Below are 15,289 nucleotides of genomic sequence, written 5' to 3'. Positions count from 1 at the left end.
GAAAAGTATAGTACTTAGTTCTATAATATCCATAATAAAATAATAATTCATTGACTGAACAAACTATCTCATGAACAAATCAGATTTTTCGTTGCAGTCTATTTGAAGAAAAATGGTGAAACTGCAAAAAGGGACTACCAAAAAGTATTCGGAATCTTAAGCTCAGGAAGTATTCTCCTAATACGTACAGACCTGGCGAACCCATATTGAATAGTCTACTGGTTCTGGGAAAATAATACTCCCCCGTTTCAATTTAGATGAGATAGTCTGACTCGACATAGAGTTTAAGAAAAAAAAGAAGTTTAAGGGGTAAAAGCTTTGTGGGACCGTGATATTTGTTTGGTTATAAAAACTTCTCATTAAGGATAAAATAAAAGGTTTAAAGTTGAATTAAAAAAGATATCATTCTTTTTTGAGCGGACTATTAAGGAAAGTGTGTCATCTAAAATGAGTAAAATGAAAAATTTTAAAGTTGAATTAAAAAAAAATATCATTCTTTTTTGAGCGGACTATTAAGGAAAGTGTTGACATCTAAATTAAAAGATAGGTATTACTTCTCAAAGTAGGTCTAGATTCAGTTTTTACGAATTCTCTTTTTCTCTTCCCTGAATCCTTACGTAACTATAAAAAAAAAAAAGTCTCAGTTGCCTAATTTAGACCGAGTTTTGGAGCTCATAAAGTAAAGGGCCAAACTTTCAATTAATTAAAGTAGGATTTAGAAGAAAAAAAAAAAAATTAACCGGCTCGGGTGTACTTTTAATTGCTTAAAGTATGGCCCTCCAAGTTTATTTTGTAGCCGTTATGGCCTCTAGTTGTATCATTTTCTTCTAAAAGTTTGTACTTAGCATAAGCATTATGCCAGCTTACACAATAAACACATACATAAACATAAGATTTTGAAACCTACGACACATTGGTAAATATTCATGCACATATGAATATCATACATTATGGTCGAATATAGACAATTATTAAAGAAGATTTAATCCAAATAGCCGCTCACCCAATTACTTAAACTAAAAATAGCCGGTGGAGGTATATATAATACATGCATAATTTATATATTATATGTGTATAATTGTATATAGTCAATATATAATCTATGTGTATAATTAGAAAAAGTAAACAATAAATATGAACGATTATTTATGTAAAGATCCCGACATTAAAATTGTTGTCCATATTACACGTCTTGGAATATCTATTAACTTGCCACAATATTTAGTGCATATAATATAAAATCTCTTTCTTTTCACACTAAATCTCTAACTAAACAAAAATGTTCACCTTACAATTCTCATCTAGAACAAACTGGTTCTTCCAAAATAGTCGCCAACGAAGGTTTCCTTGATCTACAAGACAACCTATACTTCAACTCTTGTTCCACCGGAAACCCTTCAACCCCATCCAAACTCCGGCCACCGGCGGCATTATTTTCCGGTGTTGACTCCGGCACCGGTGCTGAAACCTCCGGCGAAATCTTAACATTTCCACCAGAAATTCTCTTAGCAGCAGAATTAGCAGCCAATAAAAGCACAGTCATATCAGAAGCTGTCACAACTGAATTCACTCTCTTCATTGGAAACATAATATAAACATTCCCATACTCCAAATCTTCATCGGCAGACAAAGCTGAAAATCTACGACCAATATTTAACGAACTTGAATTCACTAAGAAATTATTTGGATTCTCTAACATGAGTTCTGCTGCTTTTATTGGTTCACGAAATTGTCTGATTTCTCCTCCTGGTAGAACAACTCTGGCTGCTTTTGAATTCCTTATCGTTGGTAAAACAGTACATGAAGTAAAGTTTCCCATAGGAAATTGTGATAAAAAATAATTTGAATCAATAAAATCTTGTTTTGGGTAAGTAAAAATATTTATGATATTGGGTTTCTTGAGAATGTGTGTGTGTGAATGGGTGTTTATATATGTGAGAGAAAAGGCACACGGACAAGAGAAGAAAAGTATACAGTATAAGATTTTTATAACATAGAATTCGCACGTTTGAGACTGTTGAGTCAAAGGGTTTGACGATATACACGCCGTTGAAAAGGGAAAAGGGGAGGAATGAGGAGAAGCTAATTAAGGTATAATTTACGAGGGATTTTGGTATGAGTTTAAATTTTGAAATTAAGTTCAGGTCACTTAAAGGATACTTACTGGTATGTCTCCTTAATTAAAATATGAAATTTGTAATTTAGAAAATAAAAAAGATTACTTACTGCAACAGGTGAATGTGACTTAATTGTGTAAAAATTGTTTAGACTTATGGATTACAACAACAAACCCATTATATTATCACAAGTGGGGTCTGGGGACTGACGGATTAAACTCTTAAAGTTTATTATATTACTCCCTCATTTCAATTTGTTTGAACATTTTGGCAGTATGAGGGTCAACCTGAAAATTGAATTCGGACGTAGATTTTTTAAGTTTCTTGAAATAAAATTTAAATATTTAGAAATAAGATAAAAAAGTACTAGTATAAGTTAGAATAGTTAGCAATTCAATATATTTAAAAACTATTTGAAGTAAACATAATTAAAAAAAAACTTGTTTAACTTCCCAAATAGTAAAAAGTTTATTCTGTTTCAGACGAAGAGAGTAATATTTATAAGAGAACTTATTAGGTTATTACGGGTTAATGTTAATTGGTAATATGACAAAATTAGCAGTAAATAATATGCTATCACAAAATAAAATTTATTGATTTTTTAGAAAATTTACAAGTATAATATAAATAATTTAAATCCGTTCGGTATAAATGCGTGTGGGGCTGCAGTAGAGGAACCCCGTGGGATTGTGTTGGCTAAATTCTGGATGAAATTTATAGTTTTAAAGTAGTGGAAAGCTTCTTGTTATTTTTATTCTTTCTTTTTTCTAATGCATTCTGTCCTTTTCTTTGTGGGGTTGGAGAGAACCCTTCGGTTGAAGTGTTCTTCGTGTCTATTTATCATGTGATTTGGTTTAACTATAATATCAATATTAAAATAGGATTTAACTATATATACATTAACAGAGTACAACTTTTTTACAATATTAATATGTTTTAATTCGTGTTATAGTAAGGTAACAGCCTTATCGCACTTATTACAGACAGTAATTATCTTTTAGAGTGGGGTTATAGTGTAATATTTCTTTTATATTGTATGTATATTCAACTAATCAATATATCAAAATATATTGAGTGTCTAAATTATTTTATATCATCAATAAATAAAATTTAAAAGTTTTCATAATATGTGCGCCTCATCGACATTTTATTGTTTATTTTAATGTGTGGCTTACTTTGGTTATTTTTGTAATATTATCACTATATCCAATATCATATAAATAAGGTGTGAGCTCGTAAAATAATTGAGTAATCATACATACATTACAAGGAAAGTTGTTTAAGTGATGAAAGACTTGACTTCAACTGCCAACAGAAAAGGATGTAGAAGTTGAGTATTACAATTGGTACATGTACTTTAGACAAAAGGTAATATTTCGTCGAAGCTCCAATTAAAGATGACCAGTCAAAAAATTTACATCCAAATTTAAGATGAAAACAGTACTTAAAATATATCTAGAAGTTTAAGCCTATTAATTAATGATACATACAAAAGAGACGTAATATGACAAATTCTGATTAAAAGTCAGAGAAAGAGGATTTTAATTTGAATACGTCTAATTTAAAGTGCATTTAAACTCTTTGCTACTTGAGTTTGAATGTCATGTGTGGATAATCATACATATTAAATCATGTGAATTGCATAGTTGTCTGATCCTATAAATCATACATGCACAAATACACCAAAATAGTTTAATTTTAAGGGTGTGTTTGGTACGAAAGAAAATATTTTTCTTTCATGAAAAATAAGTGGTTTTATCACTTATTTTCCCTTGTTTGGTTGGTGAGTGAAAAAAAAATTTCGGAAAATATTTTATAGTATTTGGTTAGAGAATAGAAAATATTTTTTTATACTACTCTCCTCACCCCCTTCCCCCCTTTCCCCCAAGTCCCCATGTTTCCTGTGCTCCCCCCCTCTAAATACCCGACGTTTTCAGGATTCTATTTTCTTCAAGAATTTAATTATTCCTCTAAAAATACACATAAAACCAAAGGAACTAATGTGTTGCTTTACTTTTTTACGCAAAAAATAACGTTAAAAATTGTGATTCATAACTAAAAAGAAAATACCTTTTTTGGTTGAAAAAGAAAGTACTATTTCTACAACATGAAAATAAAGTACTCATTTTATTAAAATAAAAAAAAATACTTTTTCTACATCATGAAAAGAAAATATTTTTTTTGTTGAAATGAAAGAAAATACTTTTTCTACGTCATGAAAAGAAAGTACTATTTTTGTTAAAATAAAAAAAAAATTATATCATGACAAAAAAAATACTCATTTGTTGAAATGAAAAAAAAATCTTTAAAACTAAAAGGAGTTTTGGAAAATGTTTTCCCGTTTCTTGGTAGTGAAAATATTTTCCTCCAATTAGAAGAAAATGAGTTTATGAGAAAAATATTTTCCAAAACATTTAAGCCAACCAAACATGAAAAATTAAAAATATTTTTCGAAAAATATTTTCCTTCGTACCAAACACACCCTAAGTTTTCAAGATACATTATGATCAGCATTTAAATCATTACTTTCTATTATAGTACTCAGCGTGTGAGAATAAGTAACACTTACTTTCAATTACATAAAGAGTAAAACTAACAACATCTAAGATCATGTGAAATGCTACACTTTAGCAGAAAATCAGAATCGAAATTCTTACCATTAAAATATTCTAGAAAATATTAATCACGTGACATTTTGCGACATTTAAGTGGATAAACTACGATAATATGATTTCTCGGATGTTAGTTCACGCGTTGATATATGATAATAAAAGAAACCTTGACCAAAGGGTTTCGATTTATTGAAAGAGTACAGGCTCCGTCAACAATAATTCAGTTGTTTACTCTTTTTAGTTGTTCAAAATTGTTTTATTCATCCCATTTTGATACAATTTGAAAGTCAGACAGTATTTTTCATGTTGAATTAAGAATGGGTGGAAACTTCTTTTTCTCTGTCGTCTTTCTTACATAAATAAATATTTGTAAGTGTTTAGATGAGATATATAGTCACACACTTCAACATGATATTATAATCAGATTGAGATCTTGAGTTCGAGTTTCACCGTCATGGCATTACAGAAAATAAATTTTACATGCTTGGCCCATAAAAAAATGAATAAAGCCTACACGTGAGGAGGCGGGTTGAAGAGATAATTAGATAAATAAAATGTGCTCTCTAACAACTTAATCTTTAAGATGAGATGATCATGCGCTTTAACATGTTAATAAATATTTAAATGGTTTAGAGAGGGAGAAAAAATTTGCAAAACGAATTGCAAACTACTGATCTCTCTTGTTTACTTGGGTATTCTAACCTTACTAAAACTTTTTCCCTTTTCCTTGGTGCTGTTTTTTAATTCACGAGTCTATTACATTTAAGATAACAAGATAAAAACAAGAAAAGACGTTAGAAAATGACTCTAAAAAGAAGCACTAACAGATTGCTTCATAGTTAATTACTTAATTTAACGAGAACAAGATTAAGACTTAACCTCTAGCCAAATTACAGAAATAAAAGCCAATCAATTCACATAGATCTCATCAATGGTGGAGTTTAAAAGTAGGCAATGAGTACTTTTTACTAAGCAATACAATATAGTGATAGGACTTTTCACTACTTTTAAATACGTGTACGTTTTTCTGCCTTGAAATTGACCTTATTAGGAGTTAGGACAAAGTGTAAACTTTCCATGGAATTTACAAATGTCGACATTATCACTAAACTTGTTACAACTCTTATGTGGTCCATTGATTTAATATTTTGACTTACTTGGAAAATTCTTCAAATTCATAATTCAGAAGTCTCTAGATTTATGAAATATCCAACGTGTTCCATACAGTTATAAAATATAGTGTAAATTGAGCAATAGATTCTATAAATTGCATAAAAACCATCCATACAATTTTTAACACAATTTGTTAATATACATGATCTTGAAACATTTTATTTGAATTTTTTATGGACCTAAGAAATATTTTGAAGCTTTTGCAAATTTCGAGGATTTAACTGTTCTGAAATCCATCTGAACATTTTTGTCTAATAAATTTTGTAAGAATTATGGTTTTATTTTCGATGTATATCGTGAACTATGAAGTAAGGCACCTTCATATTTGACAAGATTGAGATTACGGGTTCGAGTCATCAAGAGACTCTAGTTTAAGCCCAAAAAGATGACCAGTCTAACTTGCGCAATAAAATTATGATAAGTTATATTCCTTCTGTATCAAGAAGATTGGTATTTTCTCCTTATTAGTCGGTTTCAAAAAGATTGTCATATTTCAATATTTCCTTAATAAGAAGCATTTATAGCCATATAAATGTTATGATAGATTTTCAGACCAAAAGTTTCAAAAGTTTTAAAGCTAAACAAATGTTATGACTTATTTAAAATCACATATCTTAAAAGTTTTCTCTTCTCTATTAAAGTTTGTGCCAAATCAAACTAAGACAATCTTTCTGAAACGGAGAGATCGTAGTACTACTATATGAAATGGAGTTGAACCTCTTTTGATTATTTGATGTAAACATGAAAATAACATGAGGAAAAAACAAAGATAGTAACATATAAGATTAGCTACAAAATGAAAGACAAGGACTGTAACTCTCTCTATTTTGAGGTTCCAAAACATAAGTTTAATTCCTTAGTGCTGAATAAGGGTCATGTTGGCCAGTGTTTTGAGATTGACAGGTCGAATTCGAGAATGACTTCCACTCCACAATGCCTTGGAGATGAGTTTATAAGTATGCTCTGATGGATGAAAGTAATCCCAAAATAAGTATTCATTGGGCTTAACACATAACTTGTAACCTTCTTTACCACATTGCAGCAATCCTCCAAGTGTTCCATCGCCACAACATGCATTTGTCACATCAGAAAACCCTGTGTGACAACAAATTGTGAATGAGCTTTCGAGGTTGAGCAATCTCAATTTCACTACATGATTTATGAATGAATGCTGAGGGGGTTATGTGTGTCAAGGATGGTCAAACTGAACACCCTTCGTTGAAAAGTTATATTGTGTATATGGTATAATATTACCATATTCATACTTATTATTGATAAAAAAAAAATAGACTTTGAATACCCTTGCATAACCCACTAGCAAAGGGTGTCAAAATTTTAACACTCTTATTGAATGCTATGACTTCGGTCGCTGAATGCTGAGCTAGGCCATGAGTGGCCGCATGGTCGAATATGACCTTTAGGGGATCTTTTCTTTTTCTGAAGATCTAATATGAGATGTATAACATGCTCATACTCATTAAATAAGATGTTTCCTATTTAACATGATAGTGTAAAATTTTCTTTTAGTACTACCGAAAGATTCATTAATTCTATTATAATAATGCTAATATATAGAGGAGTAAAGAAGTGTAAGAAACTACCATAACGTTTAGGATTAGCTCTGAAAATCTGAACAGTCTTGTACACGGCTCCATAAACAGCAAAAGAACCAGGATAATTGATTGGTATACTCCTTCCCAAATTCTCTAATCCCATATTATAATTCTTGACCATTCTGTTCATCTTTCCATAACATTTGTTAACTGGTGCACCAGGCAAGAGGGTCCTAGCGGGGACACAACCAACGGGGCCTAACGAAAACAAGCCGATTCGACGAGCACCGAGCTTGGAAATTTGATCAATAAAAGCTGTAACTTCAGATAACATGGACTGAACGTATGCATCTGGGGTTAGAGTTGGACCACCAAATGGATAGAAGTAGCTGAAAATGTCGTTAGAGCCTGACTCGAAGAAGAAGAGCGATTCTTGGATTAGTTCCTTGTTGATACGGTTTTGCTGGACTAAGGTTTTGAATTGTTGAAGTTGATCTTGAATTGGGGTCACTCCCTATATTATGTTTCAAAAGTTAAGAAAATTATTCAGGGGCAAAAAGAAGCAGAGCCAAGGTTGAGATGAAAAGCATTTGAAAACACGCAGTAGCAATGTAAAAACTATTTACACAATTATTATACTGATAGTGTAATTATAAATAAATCTCTATGATAAGTATTAATTGATAACATAATAAAAATGGAATAAAACATGTTGTAATAGGTTAAACTATATTGATCTTCTAATATAAATTTAAGCTCTCAAGTAAATAACTAAAAAAGTATTGACGGGCATTACTGCATTTACTTTCTTTCTTCCCTACATTTTCCCTCTTTTCTTGTATGCCTAAGACATTTTACACCGATCTGGATTTGTTTTCTACCGTGGAAAGTTTGAATAATGACTTGGATAGATTTACAAGCATCATTTGTTTTTAGTGAAGCATTTGACCACTTTAATTTCAAGTACGTACAGAATAACAGATAACGTCAAAATACATTTAGTTGAGATGAATTTAGTAAGATTTTGGTGTAAAAGAGATATTTATTCATCTTATAACAAGATACATTTACTTTTAAGATGTCTTACATGTAAGTTTGATTTACCTATGAGACAATATGTAAAATTTTGGCGACATTGACAAGATTATCATGTTTACCACCCTCCCCCTCCCAATAGCAAAAACAAAAAAAGAACAAAAAATTACTGGTAATAGCAAGAAGTATGATAATTATGTCACGAGATCAAGAACAAGTCCTATAATTTCTTACCAAATCTTGATTTGTTGCTCGTAAAACTCCACTACCAGCACTAGCAAAGTTCATGCCATTTGATGGATACTCTTTTCTACTTCCATTTACTAACTCAAGTTGTGCTTCCAGGAATGGCTTTTGAAGAGGTATCCCAATAAATTCAGCTACATATTTTCCACCAATTAAAACAATTATAAAAATAAAAATCTTGGAGAAAATTATATTCGAACGACAGATACGAGGACTAAAACATCTAATTTTGTTGTGAATTTAGACATTGATTTTTCAATTCTTTTGACATATTTGGAAACAGCTTAAAGTACTACAACCACAATTTTCTATAACTAGTACTCCCTCTGTTTCAATTTATGCATCATACTTTCCTTTAAGTTTGTCTCAAAAAAATGTCAAACTTACTTATTTAGAAACAATTTAACTTTAAATTTTTCACTTTACCCTTAATGAGATGATTTATGGCTACACAAATTTCTATGACTTATTTTAAACCACAAGTTTTAAAAATCTTTATTTTTCTCCGTGCCTAATCAAACAACGTTGGGACGAAAGGAATAGTAATTAATATTGAGGAAATGTTAGAAAGCATAGTAGTTGAGAAAAGATAATTTAACTGGCCAAATAGTAACCATATATAACACATAAAATAGGAGAAATGGAGTTTTTTTTTTTTTTTTTTTAATTTTGGCACAAATCGAGTGACAATAAGAAGGTGAGTTCAAGCTGTGAAAGCAGTCTTTCGCATAAATATGAGGTAAGACCGCATACAATAGGCTCATGTGACTAGGTCATTTGCGAACCCGCGTGTAGCAAGAATTTAGTACAGCAAACTGCTTTCTTTTCTTTTTTCAAGCACGGGTGTTAAGAAGAGTAGGAACTTACAAATGAAGTCGGCAACAGTGCGGCCATTAGTAAATCTACCAGTTGGATGGTGAAAGAAATTGGAACCATAAGGTGGAAAATCAGCTTGCGCTGAGCAGTTGTTGTTGTAGTGATTGTTACCGGCATCAAATATGGAATCTCCAAATATGAAAATTGCAGGAACATTGAATCCCACAGCCAAAGAAGTACTACTCATTACCAAAAGAGAGGCAAAGAAAATTAATTGTATTACTGATCTCTCCATAACCAAAAGTGTTAGCTTTTGGAAGAACAACAGAGAATAATCAGAGATATAGAATAAATGGTGTGAGTTTATAGAAAGAGAAGTAAGAAAAGTCAGCTGAAAAACTGAAACGGAACACACGAGTTTATTGCATGCATGACCAAAGAAAAACCCCTTCACTAATTATATATAGAGCTGCTACCTGTTTACTGCTAACCAACTTTTTTTGTCTACTAGCTACTCCACCATTTACTTAATTTTCCTTTATTTATTCATTTCTGTTCCGAATTGTTATAACATGTGCAGTGGAAGCAAGCATACATCTCAGGCATGCATCACATACATGTAAACTAGACAATGATATAATTACGGGATTAGAAGTACTAAACTCTTGAAAACGTTGCACAGGTCCTCCACAGAGTAAGAATCCAACGTTGCAGTCTTCTGCTATGCTCCTAGTAAGACCTTGGAAGAAATTGTTTTGAGTGGGCAAAAACAATACAACTCTTAAAGTAAAATATTGGGTGAAAAACGTCTTCCTTATGTAGACCCGTTTTTCAGCCAAAAGAGGGCTTCAAACACATGCAGGATTCTGCTTGTGCAAGTAGAATCCTACTCTAACTCTCAAGGATTACTTTTCTCCCAAGTCACTTTTTATCCAAGTGAGTCCAAGTTTTCACTAGGTATAGCAAGGACCACATAAACAATAAGAGACTACCAATTATAGCATTAATTTGAAATTTTGGAAGAATTAATTCTTACTATAATTAATTGAAGTTTATTCCACTAAAAACTGCAATTGAATTCCTCAATATGAATTTCAAAAATTCACTAACACTTATTTTAACTCCCCATGTTAAGATCACAAATATCAGTTAATTAAATTAAATCACTGACAATTTAATTTATTCAACTAATTAAATCCTTTATAATTCCGCTTAAACTATTTCATGTGACGGATACAAAATTCACTGACCAGGTTTTCACATAAAAACTTACAAGCTTACATAAAGGGGTATCATCAAACTCAAAACCGAGTCATGGATTCTATCAAATAATTATTATTTCACAAATGTTATTCGTTATTGTCCAATCTATTAGGCATACACTAACTCTAAATAGAGTTGTACCTTTTGATAAATTAAAATAATAAATAAATCACATTAATCATAATAATATCAAGATTAGGAGTATAAGCTCATTTAATGAATTAGAGAAAATATTTTATATATATTCAGTACAAAAACATCTTTTCTCTACTTGGTCCGTTCAATATACACTAAGTATACTAGCACAAGAAGTCGGAGTAAAACCACTCCCATAATCAAGAAAATTATACTTTAATCTTGCGCTATAATCATCAAGATATTTTGCCCAATAATATCTTCGATTGTGAACATAGTTTATTAATTATGAGAACCGACAATTTAATCTTATGTGCATGAGCTAAGACTCCATACACTAAATTGTCTACTATATAACTAAAGGATATACATGTAACAGATGATCTATTTAAAATAGTATTTTATTGAATTGAATAAATCAAATAAACAATTGTTCCATAAAGAATAAAACACAATACTATGTCTAAACCGTATGGTTAATAGTATATCCTAACAATCTCTCACTTAGACTCATAACCATGCATTTACAACTCTAATACCCATTCCTTTTACATGCTTGTCAAAAATCTTCTATGGCAAGCTCTTGGTAAACGGGCTTGCCAAATTGTCCTCTGACGCAATCTTCAACACTCTTGCATCACCCCTCTAAATTATGTCCTGAATTAAATGATATTTACGCTCAATATGCTTACTTTTTTATGGCTTCTTGATTCCTTCGAGTTTGTAACTGCACCACTATTGTCACAATAAAGTACAATTGGTGCTTGAGCCGAAGGAACTATATTAAACTCTTTTAGAAAGTTCCCGAGCCAAACAGCCTCTTTAGTTGCTCAGATGCAGCCACATATTCGGCTTCCATGGTGGAATCAGCAACACATGATTGCTTGATACTCCTCTAACTTATGGCTCCACCTCCTAAGGTAAAAACATATCTTGGGGTAGATTTTTTAGAATCTCTATCTAACTGAAAATCTGAATCAGTATAGCTAATGGGTACAAGATCATATGTGTGATAAACCAACATATAATCCCTAGTCCTTTTCAGGTACTTGATTATATGTTTAACGGTAATCTAGTGTTCTCGTCCAGCATTAGACTGAAATTTACTAACCATGCCAACAACAAAGTAGATATCATGTCTAGTACATAGCATAGCATACATGAGACTCCTTACAGCAGAAGCATAAGGGACTTCCTTCATCTTTTCTATCTCATCAGTCATTTTTGGGGACTGATCTTTTGACAGAGAGATTTCATGCCTAAAAGAGAGAAAACCTTTCTTGGAATCTTGCATGTTAAACCTGGTGAGAATTGTATCAATATAAAGTGCTTGGGATAAGCCTAATATCATTTGCTTGCGATCTCGCATAAGATTGATCCCAAGGATATGTGTCGCTTGTTCCAAGTCTTTCATATCAAAACTCGAGGACAGCCATTCCTTTACTGAATTCAACATACTCACATTATTTTCTATGAGCAAAATATCATCTACGTACAAAACCAAAAAATGTAACTTTATCTCCATCCCACTTCTTATAGACACAAGACTCGTTTTCACATTGATCAAAACCGAAGGTTTTAATCGATGTGTCAAAACAAATATTCCACGCTCTAGAAGCTTGTTTCAATCCATAAATGGATTTCTTTAATTTACACAACATGTGCTCATTGCCACTCTTTATGAAACCAACTAGTTGTGCCATATAGATGCACTCATCAAGACTTACATTAAGAAAAGCCGTCTTGATATCCATTTTCCAAATCTCATAATCGTAATGAGAAGCAATGGATAAGAGAATCTCAATGGATTTAAGCATGGCTACTGGCGAAAAAGTTTCCTCACAATCGATCCCTTCTTTTAAGTAAATCCTTTTGCAACAAGCCTAGCTTTAAAAGTTTGCACTTTTTCATCCACTCCTCTCTTTTTCTTATAGATCCATCTACAACTAATGGGTTTGACTCCAGTAAGTGATTTTTATAAGATCCTAGACATGATTGGAGTACATGGACTCCATTTCAGATTTCATAGCAAAAATCCATTTATCAGTGTCTGTATCCTGTAGTGCTTCATCATAATTAAGAGGTTCTGTATTAGTCTCTTTAGGGATTCTATCATAAGATTCTCCCAAGAGCTCAAACCGGGGAGGTTTTTTAATAATTCGCTCACTACGACTAGTCACTACAGGTGCAGTTGGATTTTGTTGTTGAATCACAGCATCATTTTCTGGAACTGAAGCCTCAATGTTATCCTCCACACCTTGCGGTATTGGGATATCATTAAATTCTTCCTAAAGTGTAGGTTGCACAATAATTTCAGGTTGCTCAACAATCTGAGATTGCTCAATATTACTCCCACTACTTTGGGACAGTGAGATATTAGGCAATTTGTAAAGACCCGGCCGGTCGTTCCGAGAGTTATAGCCCTGTTTCTCCCATTTCTGCTTCTTTATATGTTGTTCAGCTGTGTTGTGTTGTATCGGGTTAGTAGGTTCGGGTCAGGAGTAGTTTTGGAGTAGAATGAGACACTCAGTCTCTCACTAAGAAAGTTAAGTTGAAAAAGTCAATCGGATGTTGACTTATAAGTAAACGATCTCGGCTTGGGATTTTTTTGGTTCGGATAGCTCCGTTAGGTGATTTTGGACTTAGAAACGTATCCGAAATGTAATTTGAAGGTCCGTGGTAGAATTAGGCTTGAATTGGCGAAATTGGAAATTTGGTGATTTCTGGTCGGCAGTGGAAAATATGACATCAGAGTCGGAATGGAATTCCGGGAGTTGGATTAGATTCGTAGTGTCATTTGTGACGTGTGTGAAAAATATGAGGTTATTCGGATGAGGTTTGATAGATTTCGGTATCGATTGTGGAAGTTTGAGGTTTCAAGTCCATTTAGCTTGAATTGGTATGCGATTCATGTTTTTGTTATTGTTTGATGTGATTCAAGAGCTCGATTGAGTTTGTATGGTATTTTAGGACTTGATGGTACCTTTGGTTGAGGTTCCGGAGGCCTTGGGTATGTTTTGGGGTGAGTTTTGAGCGAGTTCGGGCATTTCTGGAACTCAGGTATGGTTCTGGTGCTTTGAATTTTGCGGACCTCAGTAGAATTTCGCGGACCGCATAATTCTGCCGCGGCCGCACTCCGGGGAAAAGTTTTGCAGATCCGCTGGTCCAACTTCGGAAGCCTATATCTTTTGATCTACAAGGAATTTTGAGATGATTAAAAAACAAAAGTTGTAGCCTTCATGCCTAGTTTCCAGAAAGGTAAAGAAGTCATTATTTGGACATCTGTAGAGAAAGTTATGGCCAAAATACTAAATCCTGGCAGTGCAGCCACCAAAACGCGTGGCCGCACCAGTTTTTTGCGACCGCAGGACCTGGGAGGCGCAGCCGCGCTTGGAATTTCGCGGACCGCATTAGTGGGAGTTCAGAGGGTGTACTATATAAATGGGGTTTAGGGAATTATTTCACATTTTGGACCTAGGGAGCTCGGTTTGTGGCAAGTTTTCGTGGGTGTTTCAAGAAATTCATCGGGGTAAGTGATTCTAATTAGAATTTAGTTAATATACATGAATATATCAATGATTTCATCATCTAATTAGTACTTTGAGGTGGAAATTTGGGGGAAATTGTAGAAACTTCATAAAATGAATTTTTGGGATTTGAATGTCGATTCGAAATCGGATTTGAGTGAAACTAGTATGGTTGGACTCGTGAGTGAATGGGCGTTCGTAATTTGTGACTTTTACCTGATTCCGAGTCGTGGGCCCGGGAGCCGGGTTTGAGCCAATTTCGGGTTTTGGTCTAAATTGGTAGTTTTTCTTGTGGAATTCATTCCATTATCGTATATTGATGGTATTGTACTAATTGTGAATAGAATCGGAGAATTTGGAGGCCGAGTCAAGAGGCAAGAGCATCGCGGGATAGATATTTGACCGGTTTGAGGTAAGTAACAAATGTAAATCTAGTCCTGAGGGTATGAAACCCCAGATTTTGTACCATTTTACTATTTTGAGGTGACGTACATGCTAGGTGACGGGTGTGTGGGTGTGGTTGGGGATTGTGACTTGGTCCGTCCCGTAGCAACTGTAAAGTTGCATTTTTTGTTGAAACTATATGATACTTATGTGTTTTAGAAAGAGTTTCTGTAAATTGGGTTGAATGCTATGTTTGGGCCTTGTGCCAGTGCTATTTGGACCCTTAGGGGCCTTTTCTTACTATCTCCTCACTGTTTTCGATTGAAAAATTTATACTCAGTCATGGTTATACCTGTTTACTGTATAACTCAGTTTTTATTACTCTATTTTGATGCATATAAATGTTGTTTTGGGCTGAATACTCTGTT

General features: G+C 33.0%; 2 protein-coding genes across 2 annotated transcripts; both read right to left on the bottom strand.

Moving 5' to 3' along the window:
- Positions 1-1,297: 1,297 nt before the first annotated feature.
- On the bottom strand, positions 1,298-1,819 carry LOC107766259 (uncharacterized). Its single transcript, XM_016585013.1, has one exon. It carries the CDS (start codon positions 1,817-1,819, stop codon positions 1,298-1,300), a length of 522 nt encoding a protein of 173 aa, XP_016440499.1.
- A 4,789-nt stretch (positions 1,820-6,608) lies between these two features.
- LOC107766261 (GDSL esterase/lipase 6-like) lies at positions 6,609-9,972 on the bottom strand. The gene is made up of 4 exons (XM_016585014.2): positions 9,604-9,972; positions 8,725-8,870; positions 7,504-7,969; positions 6,609-6,997 (listed from the first exon to the last, which is right to left on the bottom strand). Exons 1-4 carry the CDS (start codon positions 9,845-9,847, stop codon positions 6,759-6,761), a joined length of 1,095 nt encoding a protein of 364 aa, XP_016440500.1. The 5' UTR covers positions 9,848-9,972; the 3' UTR covers positions 6,609-6,758.
- Between the last annotated feature and the right edge of the window lie 5,317 nt (positions 9,973-15,289).

Source organism: Nicotiana tabacum, chromosome 12, assembly GCF_000715075.1.
Source record: "Nicotiana tabacum cultivar K326 chromosome 12, ASM71507v2, whole genome shotgun sequence".
NCBI lineage: Eukaryota > Viridiplantae > Streptophyta > Magnoliopsida > Solanales > Solanaceae > Nicotiana > Nicotiana tabacum.
The sequence above is the reverse complement of the archived record's forward strand: the minus strand, read 5'-3'. Positions and strand labels throughout refer to the sequence as shown.

Coding starts and splice junctions, on each gene's coding strand:
- LOC107766259 (XM_016585013.1), bottom strand. CDS start 1,819: ATGGGAAACTTTACTTCATGTACTGTTTTACCAACGATAAGGAATTCA.
- LOC107766261 (XM_016585014.2), bottom strand. CDS start 9,847: ATGGAGAGATCAGTAATACAATTAATTTTCTTTGCCTCTCTTTTGGTA. Junction 7,970..8,724: donor GAGCAACAAATCAAGATTTG/GTAAGAAATTAT, acceptor AACATAATATAG/GGAGTGACCCCAATTCAAGA. Junction 6,998..7,503: donor AGCTAATCCTAAACGTTATG/GTAGTTTCTTAC, acceptor GTTGTCACACAG/GGTTTTCTGATGTGACAAAT.